Source organism: Rhincodon typus, chromosome 10 (genome assembly GCF_021869965.1).
Source record: "Rhincodon typus isolate 14 chromosome 10, sRhiTyp1.1, whole genome shotgun sequence".
Lineage (NCBI taxonomy): Eukaryota > Metazoa > Chordata > Chondrichthyes > Orectolobiformes > Rhincodontidae > Rhincodon > Rhincodon typus.
The window spans coordinates 79,883,514-79,893,746 of record NC_063341.1 but is presented as its reverse complement, the minus strand read 5'-3'; the positions used below and the strand labels follow the sequence as shown (position 1 = coordinate 79,893,746).

The window sequence follows — 10,233 nt, the reverse complement described above, 5'->3', positions numbered from 1 at the left end:
TCACCCTCCGGCAGATCCCCGCCATCTCTCTCGGGGCAGATGAGTTTCCGGTTGCTATGGAAACCACCAGCGGCGCGGGCGCTGCGCATGTGCGGAACGAGCCTCGCCCCTCGGCCACGACGGCGGCGCGCATGCGTGGGACTGCAGAGCTTCGCGGAGCCACTTCCGGTGAAGTATTCCTCACTCTCATAACAGCCCAACTACCCCCAAAACCCGCCCCTATCCCCCCCCCCACCAACACCTACCCCCCCCCACCCCCCAACCCCCCACATTCTCACCTCCCCAGGGACTGGTAACCAAGGTAAGAGCCCATGGCTGAGTGGAAGCTTATGTTCAGTGGGGTCCCACAGGGATCAGTGCTGGATCCTTGCTGTCTGTGGTTATTGTAAATGATTTAGACTGGGGGATGTAGGAGGGTTGATCACTAAGTTTGCAGACGATACAAATATTGGTGGGCTGGTAAATAATGCAAAGGCTAGCCTTAGACAACAGGACGATATAGGCAGGCTGGTCAGATGGACTGGTCAGCAGCAAATGGAATTCAATCTGGGTAATTGTGAGATGATGCACTTGGGCAGAGCACATGTAACAAGGGAATACATAATGAACAGTCAGACCTTGGGAAAAACTCAGGATCACAGGGACTTTGGTGTGCACGTACACCGGTCCCTTTAAACATCATGAGAGCTGGATAAAGTGGTTAAGAAGGCACAAAGTTTAAGGGCAGGGAGGTTATGTTGGAGCTATTTGAAATGCTGGTTAGGCCACCATCAAGGTATTGCGTGCAGTTGTGGAATCCACATTATAGGAGGTGTCTGACTGCACTGGAGAGGGTGCAGAGGAGATTTACCAGGATGTCACCAGGGCTGGAGAGTTTAGTTACGAAGAGAGATTGGATAGACTGTGGCTGTTTTCCTTAGAGCAGAGGAGATTTGAATAGGACATGATTGAGATGTATAATGATCATTTTCACTTGGTGGAGGATCAATAACCAGGGGCATAGACTTAATGTAAGGGGCTGAAGGTTTAAAGAGGATGTGAGGGGAAAAAACATTTTCAGACAGAGGCTTGTGAAAGTCTGGAACTCAGGGTCTGCCTGTCAGGGTGCTAGAGGCAGAAATCCTCAACATTTAAGAAGTATTTAAATGTGTATTTTCAACTGCCAAGGCAAATGTACAGGATTAGAGTAGTTAGGTGGTTGTTTTTGACCAGCACAGGCATAATGAGCCAAAGGACCTTTTTAGAACATAGAACAGTACGGGCCCTTCGGCCCACGATGTTGTGCTGATCTGTTATCCTACTCTAAGGTCAAACTACCTAGTATACCCTACATTTTACTATCATCCATGTGCATATCCAAGAGTCGCTTAAATGTCCCTAATGTATCTGACTCCACTACCACTGCTGGCAGCTCATTCCACACACCCACCACTCAGTGACCCACTCACACAGCCTGTAACAACACCTTTCACACACGACCCACGCTCTCACTACCTATCATCCTCATTTCCCCCCGCCTATCATCCTCATCTCCCCACACACACGGCCTGCCCTGCACCCAGTCCCGGTTTAATCCTAGTGCCCAGTTAAATTCTGGGTTGTGGAGCCCTCCAGTTACAATGGCCTATTGACTAATGTCCTGTGTTTCTTTGCCTTTCCAGAGTCATGGCTGCTCCAGTCCCCACAGAGGGTGTCACACTTCCAAACAATAGCAGCAAGACAATTCTGGTGCGCCATCTTCCGTCTGATTTAACACGAAGTGAGAAGGTGGATTTGCTGAAGTATTTTGGAGCAGTGTCTGTGCGAGTTTTATCAGACAAAGGAAGACTGGTATGACCACAGTGATATTAGCCGTACTTGTATAACGGTCATTGCGTTCCCCTCCTTCAATTATTCAACGTTCAATCAGTCATAGTATAAATTTAGTACTGAGGGAGTGCAGCGTTGTTGGAGGGTCAGTGCTGAGGGAGTGCCGTCGGAAGGTCAATATGATACGTTTTGACCCCCCCATATAGACACACAAAACCTTATGGAACTATTCTGAAGATTCAGGGAATCCTCAAACCTATTCTGATCTTAACCCCTCAGTCAGTTTCACTGAAATAGCTTCGCTGCTCCTTATTTCTTTTGAGAGCTTGCTGCACGAAAATTAGCTGCGGTATTTCTTAAAGTAAGCATTGACTACACTTTTGAAGTTATTTCATTTGTTGTGTCATGCCATTACCAAAGCTTGTCAATGACTCTCTATTTTACCTCTTTCTCTGTATCCAGTGATTTGAGAATGTGGCTGCATCCACTTTACCCCAGTCACGTGTAGTGAGATGGGCTATGAATAAGCTGAAGTACCGGCAGTGATAAACGTAGGAGTGACGTTCCCTACCTGCTGTACGACATTGTTGAAGCAAATCGCGGGGATGAGTTGTTGAATTTTGTGTTTTCTGTCTGTGATAAAACATTGAATTCTCATTCTCTTAATTTATTTTGTTTTTTGCAGAAACATACAGCTTTTGCTACTTTCCCGTCAATTTATGCAGCAGCAAAGGTAGGCTATATATTAAAAAACATCCCTCTAACCCCACCACACCCGGCACCTTTCCCTGCAACTACAGGAAGTGCTACACCTCCCCCCTCACGTCCATTCAAGGCCGAAAATGTTGTGGCCATTTCGGAGACATGGATAGAGCAGGGACAGGAATGGTTGTTGCAGGTTCCGGGGTTTAGATGTTTCAGTAAGATCAGGGAAGGTGGTAAAAGAGGGGGAGGTGTGGCATTGTTAGTCAAGGACAGTATTACGGTGGCAGAAAGGACGTTTGATGACAACTCGTCTACTGAGGTAGTGTGGGCTGTTAGAACCAGGAAAGGAGAGGTCACCCTGTTGGGAGTTTTCTATAGGCCTCCGAAAAGTTCCAGAGATGTAGAGGAAAAGATTGCAAAGATGATTCTGGATAGGAGCGAAAGTAACAGGGTAGTTGTTATGGGGGACTTTAACTTTCCAAATATTGACTGGAAATGCTATAGTTCGAGTACTTCAGATGGGTCAGTTTTTGTCCAATGTGTGCAGGAGGGTTTCCTGACACAGTATGTAGATAGGCCAACAAGAGGGGAGGCCACATTGGATTTGGTACTGGGTAATGAACCAGGCCAGGTGTTAAATTTGGAGGTTGGTGAGCACTTTGGTGATAGTGACCACAATTCGGTTACGTTTACTTTAGCGATGGAAAGGGATCGGTATATAACGCAGGGCAAGAGTTATAGCTGGTGGAAAGGCAATTATGAGGCGATGAGGCAAGATTTAGGATGCATAGGATGGAGAAGGAAACTGCAGGGGCTGGGCACAATTGAAATGTGGAGCTTGTTCAAGGAACAGCTACTGCGTGTCCTTGAGAAGTATGTACCTGTCAGGCAGGGAGGAAGTGGTCGAGCGAGGGAACGGTGGTTTACTAAAGAAGTTGAATTTCTTGTCAAGAGGAAGAAGGAGGCTTATGTAGAGATGAGGCGTGAAGGCTCAGTGAGGGCGCTTGAGAGTTACAAGTTAGCCAGGAAGGGCCTAAAGAGAGAGCTAAGAAGAGCGAGGAAGGGACATGAGAATTCTTTAGCAGGTAGGATCAAGGAAAACCCTAAAGCTTTCTATAGGTATGTCAGGAATAAAAGAATGACTAGAGTAAGATTGGGGCCGGTCAAGGACAGTAGTGGGAAGTTGTGCGTGGAGTCCGAAGAGATAGGAGAGGTGCTAAATGAATATTTTTCGTCAGTATTCACGCAGGAAAAAGACAATGTAGTCGAGGAGAATACTGAGATACAGTCTATTAGACTAGACGGGATTGAGGTTCATAAGGAGGAGGTGTTAGCAATTCTGGAAGGTGTGAAAATAGATAAGTCCCCTGGGCCGGATGCGATTTATCCTAGGATTCTCTGGGAAGCTAGAGAGGAGATTGCAGAGCCTTTGGCTTTGATCTTTATGTCGTCATTGTCTTCAGGAATAGTGCCAGAAGACTGGAGACTAGCAAATGTTGTCCCCTTGTTCAAGAAGGGGAGTAGAGACAACCCTGGTAATTATAGACCAGTGAGCCTTACTTCGGTTGTGGGTAAAGTGTTGGAAAGGATTATAAGAGATAGGATTTATAATCATCTAGAAAGGAATAATTTGATTAGGGATAGTCAACACGGTTTTGTGAAGGGTAGGTCGTGCCTCACAAACCTTATTGAGTTCTTCAAGAAGGTGGCCAAACAGGTGGATGAGGGTAAAGCGGTTGATGTGGTGTATTTGGATTTCAGTAAAGCGTTTGATAAGGTTCCCCATGGTAGGCTATTGCAGAAAATACGGAGGCATAGGATTGAGGGTGATTTAGCGGTTTGGATCAGAAATTGGCTAGCTGTAAGAAGACAGAGGGTGGTGGTTGATGGGAAATGTTCATCCTGGAGTTCAGTTACTAGTGGTGTACCTCAAGGATCTGTTTTGGGGCCACTGCTGTTTGTCATTTTTATAAATGACCTGGATGAGGGCGTAGAAGGATGGGTTAGTAAATTTGCAGATGACACCAAAGTCGGTGGAGTTGTGGATAGTGTGGAAGGATGTTGCAGGTTACAGAGGGACATAGATAAGCTGCAGAGCTGGGCGGAGAGGTGGCAAATGGAGTTTAATGCGGAAAAGTGTGAGGTGATTCACTTTAGAAGGAGTAACAGGAATACAGAGTACTGGGCTAATGGTGAGATTCTTGGTAGTGTGGATGAGCAGAAAGATCTCGGTGTCCATGTGCATAGATCACTGAACGTTGCCACCCAGGTTGATAGCGTTGTTAAGAAGGCGTACAGTATGCTCGGTTTTATTGGTAGAGGGATTGAGTTTCGGAGCCATGAGGTCATGTTGCAGCTGTACAAAACTCTGGTGCAGCCGCACTTGGAGTATTGCGTACAGTTCTGGTCACCGCATTATAGGAAGGATGTGGAAGCATTGGAAAGGGTGCAGAGGAGATTTACCAGGATGTTGCCTGGTATGGAGGGAAGGTCTTATGAGGAAAGGCTGAGGGTCTTGAGGCTGTTTTCGTTAGAGAGAAGAAGGTTAAGAGGTGACTTGATAGAGACATACAAGATGATCAGAGGATTAGATAGGGTGGACAGTGGGAGCCTTTTTCCTCGGATGGTGATGGCTAGCACGAGGGGACATAGCTTTAAATTGAGGGGTGATAGATATAGGACAGATGTCAGAGGTAGGTTCTTTACTCAGAGAGTAGTAAGGGCGTGGAATGCCCTGCCTGCAAAAATAGTAGACTCGCCCACTTTAAGGGCATTTAAATGGTCATTGGATAAACATATGGATGATAATGGAATAGTTTAGGTTAGATGGGCTTCAGATTGGTTTCACAGGTCGGCGCAACATCGAGGGCCGAAGGGCCTGTACTGCACTGTAATGTTCTATGTTCAAAACAAACCTTTCATATCTGACAATGATTCACCTGCACATCCGTCAACTTGGTCTACTGTATCTGCTGCTCTCAATGTGGCCTCCTCTACATCGGTGAGACCAAGCATAGACTTGGAGACCATTTCGTAGAGCATCTGTGCTCTGTACGCAGCAATCAACAACACCTTCAGGTCACCAACCATTTTAACTCCCCCTCCCACTCCCTGGGTGACATGTCCTCCCTTGGCCTCCTCCAGTGTCACAATGATGCCACCTGCAAACTGGAGGAGCAGCACCTCATATTCTGCCTCAGGAGCCTACAGCTCGATGTCCTAAACATAGAATTCACCAGTTTTAAAATCTCCCCACCCCCGGCCTCATCCCATGTCCAACCCTTCCTCTCATTCCTGCCTCCAGCCCCGAGCTGGCGCCGCGCTGTCAAGGGGTGCTGTCCTTTGGATGAGATGCTAATCTGTGGTCCTGTCCCCTCTTTCAGTGAATGCAAAAGGTGTCAGTTCACTTCCATCTTTTCAAGGACCATTAAGGCTGTGCAACATATACTGGCCTTGCTAGTGAAGCACACATCCCTTGGAAGAATACCAGAAAGTAAACTTGCAGATGTGGGCACTGAGTGGACCCTGGATACCGTAAGGTGTAAGAGCTGAAGTAGGCAATTCAGCCCATTGAGCCTGTTCCAAAATTCAGCGAGATCATGGTTGACCTGATAATCCATTTCCTTATAACCCCGATTCCCTTACTGATTCAATCTCTCTCTGTCTTCAATATACTTAGTGACCCAGCCTCAACAGCCCTCTACATTAAAGAATTATATAGATTCAGTACTGTCTGAGAAAAGAAATTCCTCCTTACCTCTGTGTTAAACGGTGATTATTTTGAGATTGTGCCCTCTCGTTCTAAACTCTCTGACAAGGGGAAGCATTTTTCTGCATCTTCCCTGTCAAGTCTGCTAAGAAACTTGTATGTTTTGATAGGCTGCCTCATTCTTTTTAAATATCATTGATTATAGGCCCAACCCACTTGACCTTCCCTCATATGAGGTTACCTCCTTCCTGTTCTCGGACAGAACACTTGTAAATCTAACCCTGATCAGGAAACAATTCCATGAGATTAGAGATCAGGAAGGCTGTGATTACTGACCATAGAACAGACGGAGGGTTTAGAGAGAGGTTTAATGACTAATTTCACCCTCATGTAGGGATTGGATAGAGTAAATCAAGAGGAACTTTTTCTTGTGACAGAATGCCTATGATCATAGACACACAGATTGAAAGGAATCAGTACAAGACCCAGAAGGGGAAATGATGGGTTTTTTTTAACACAGTGAGTTGTCATCGATGTCGCTGTCGCTGTCACTTTCACCTGCCTGAAAGGGCAGTGGAAACAGGGTTCAATAATAACTTTCAAAAGGGTTTGGGTATCATTTCTAGGGCTGTAATCAAACAGCAGGGGAGTAGGACTAACTAGATTAAAAACAGAAATGCTGAAGAAACTCAGCAGCTCTGACAGCATCTTTGGAGAGAGAAACTGCAATAATGTTTCAAGTCTGATATGACTCTTCTTTGGACTCAACGTTAACTCTGTTTCTCTCTCCACAGATGCTCCCAGACTCAGAGTTTCTCCAGCACTTTCTCAGATCTCCAGCATCTATGAAACCTTTTATACGGAGCAAGCTGGATTGTTGTTTTCTGAAGCCAGAACAGTACATTGAACAAAATGATCTCCCTCTGATCTGGAATCTGAGTTTCACAGATATTCAATGCAAATGTCAAAAATTAAAATTAATTAAATTCAGTGACCCCTCAAGGTATTACAGTGTTGTCTGACCCGTTAGGCTAAATAAACTGTTTGAAAATGCCAGTTATTAGTTTACAAACATTCATTATTGAGATTTTTAAGGTCTTAGTGAAAATTTGAGGCTCGGGTTTGGATGCAGTTGTTTGTTTGCTCACCAAGCCAGTTAGTCCATGGTGTGCAGGCGTTTTGTTACCATTCTAGGCAACATCATTAGTACGACCTCTAAACGAAGCGGTGTTCTGCTCCGTTCTGAATTTATATGATCCTCTTGTGTGGTGGGCCTTGTCACTTATGGTTGTTTTAGCAGCAATCTGTAAATGGGGTCTACGTGTTTGTTAATGGAGTCCCGTGTTGAGAACTAGGCCTCCAGAAATTCCCTTGCATGTCTGTTGTTTGCTTTCCCAGTCAAACTGATAGACACAGATGAAGGAGGCCATCAAGACAAGTAAATATTGGTGATAACAAGGTGTAGAGCTGGATGAACACAGCAGGCCAAGCAGCATCAGAGGAGCAGGAAGGCTGACGTTTCGGGCCTAGACCTTTTCTGAAGAGGGGTCTAGGCCTGAAATGTCAGCCTTCCTGCTCCTCTGGTGCTGCTTGGCCTGCTGTGTTCATCCAGCTCTACACCTTGTTATCTCAGATTCTCCAGCATCTGCTGTTCCTACTATCTCTGAAGTAAATATTGGTCGTGCCTTTTTACTGCCAGCTGGTGTCCGTGTATCCTGGTCGTCAGTTTCCTCCCCGTTTGTCCAATGTAACGTTTCTTGCATTGTTATACTGTTAGTCAGAGAGACACTAGCCACTTAAAGTTTTGGCAAAGATCTGTAACTTGGGTAGTGGGTGAGGTTGTTGACTTGCTCGCCGAGCTGGCTTATTCTCGTTCAGACCTTTGTCACCATGCTAGGTAACATCATCAGTGGAGCCTCCGATTTCCTGAAATTGCATTACTCACCATAACGGACCAGGCAGTATAAATTCCAAGTGGAGTAGAATAACATCGCTTCATCGGAGCAAGTCAACAACCTCAGACACTAGCCACACTACTACAAGGACTGGGAGCACTGACCCTGATCACCAGCAACATCAGCAAGGACAGCTTACTGAAACTACCAGATTTATGCCTCACAAAGCATTAAAACATATAAACATAGAAGATAGGAGCAGGAGGAGGCCATTCAGCCCTTCATACCTGCTCTGCCATTCTTCATGATCATGGCTGATCGTCCAACTCAACAGCCTAATCCTACTTTCTCTCCATAAGCCTTTGATCCCATTTGCCCCAAGTGCTGTATCTAGTCGCCTCTTGAATACAGTCAGTGTTTTGGCATCAACTACTTCCTGTGGTAATGAATTCCACAGGCTCACCACTCTTTGGGTGAAGAAATGTCTCCTCATCTCCATCCTAAATTGCCTACCCCAAATCCTCTTTCTGTGACGCCTGGTTCTGGACACACCCACCATCGGGAACATCCTCCCTGAATCTACCATGTCCAGTCCTGTTAGAATTTTGTAAGTCTCTATAATAACCCCCTCATTCGTCTGAGCTCCAGCGAAAACAATCCCAACCTAGTCAATCTCTCCTTAGACGTCAGACCTGGGATCAGCCTGCATTTCATGTTCAATGGCCAGATATACAAACAGATCAATGGCACGCCGACTGGATCACCCATCTCGGGTCTCATTGCAGAAGCAGTGATGCAGAGATTGGAACACACACGTGAGGATCATATAAGTTTGGAATGGAGCAGAACACCAACGCTTTGATTAGAGATCGCACTAGAATGGTAACGAAACATTTGCACACCACGGAATAATCAGCTCGGTGAGCAAGCGAACAACTGCATCGTTATTGAGTTGCTGGCATCGTAAGCATTTATTGCCCATCCTCCGTTGTCCTGGAGAAGTTGGTGGTGAGCTGCTAAATTGAAAGTATCTGCCTTTTGGGTTACCCCATCATTCAAGTTTGGAACTTATATTGTGGCAAGTCCCCGTGAGTAGATGAATCACTACATTGTTCATTGATTTCTGATCTTGTGTACCCCCTGACTCATTCCAACTGTAATACCAGATACCTGGAATTCCTAACCTAAAGCCCCCTCACTCTTTGTCTCTATCCTTGTTTTCCTTTGAAACACTCTTTAAAACCTATCTTGAATCGAATTTTTGGTCATCAGATCTAATATCTCCTCACTTGGCTGAGAATCCAATTTTGTCTGATGGTTACTGTTGTGGACCACCTTAGGCAGTTACAGTGTTAAGTTGAAGCTCGCAGTCCTCTAGGCCATTGAGGTGTATTGAGAAAGGGGAAAACGTTTATACATTGCAACTGGGGTCTGATGCATGTTAATGAAGTCAATAGTGAGTTATCCTGCCGTTTGCTGTTTTCAGGCCCTGACCAGACTGCATCAGTTAAGATTTCTGGGACACACTTTGGTGGTGGAATATGCAAAGGAACAGGAGCACATTGAGCTACTGGAACCAGCTACTGAAAACAAACCGTACGTATTTTACATTCAGTTGTTTTATTGTAGTTGCATCCATTGGCTTTGCCAAATCTGAGCAGGTTGCACCTGGGTTTCTGAAATCTTGGCTTGAATCTATCACTGATTTGGATCTCTGATTGGCAGGATCTCCTTCCAAACTAACTCCAAGGCAGCCTCTTATCAGCTAACGCCCACATTTCAGTTTGTACAGGGGGCTTTGGATAGGACCTGAGTTCCATAAAATCTAACGAGTAGAGAAGACCAAAAAATAAGGACTATTTCCCATAAGAATGAATGAATTTCTGTCAATATGCTGAAACAACATTAATACCAAACAGCTGAATAAATATTGAAAATTGTCCCCTAATAAGAGGGGCATATATGCAAAGCAACAAATTCCATGGACTTCCTGTAGCAGTTGCATTGCTTGTGTCAGAGGTCATATCTACAAGTCTGACTGTAGAGGACTGAGTTCTGGCTTGACATTCCCGGTAAATTATGTTCTGGTCTCTATAAGTTTAAAATGATAAATTC

At 45.3% G+C, this 10,233-nt stretch overlaps 2 protein-coding genes across 3 annotated transcripts in view; one reads left to right on the top strand and one right to left on the bottom strand.

Moving 5' to 3' along the window:
• LOC109919134 (leucine-rich repeat and IQ domain-containing protein 3-like) overlaps positions 1-49 on the bottom strand; it is a 33,315-nt gene extending 33,266 nt beyond the window's left edge. The window contains exon 1 of the mRNA XM_048602232.1: positions 5-49. Within this exon, the coding sequence (XP_048458189.1) occupies positions 5-25 (21 nt within the window). The 5' untranslated portion in view covers positions 26-49. The remainder of the gene's footprint in view (positions 1-4) is intronic.
• Positions 50-187: 138 nt separating this feature from the next.
• rnpc3 (RNA-binding region (RNP1, RRM) containing 3) overlaps positions 188-10,233 on the top strand; it is a 43,791-nt gene continuing 33,745 nt past the window's right edge. Inside the window, exons 1-4 of one of the 2 annotated variants that reach the window (XM_020519105.2) lie at positions 188-301; positions 1,662-1,830; positions 2,495-2,542; positions 9,605-9,714. In XM_020519105.2, the coding sequence (XP_020374694.1) occupies positions 1,666-1,830; positions 2,495-2,542; positions 9,605-9,714 (323 nt within the window). In that variant the 5' untranslated portion in view covers positions 188-301; positions 1,662-1,665. The remainder of the gene's footprint in view (positions 302-1,661; positions 1,831-2,494; positions 2,543-9,604; positions 9,715-10,233) is intronic. The other variant, XM_048602306.1, reaches the window with a different exon arrangement.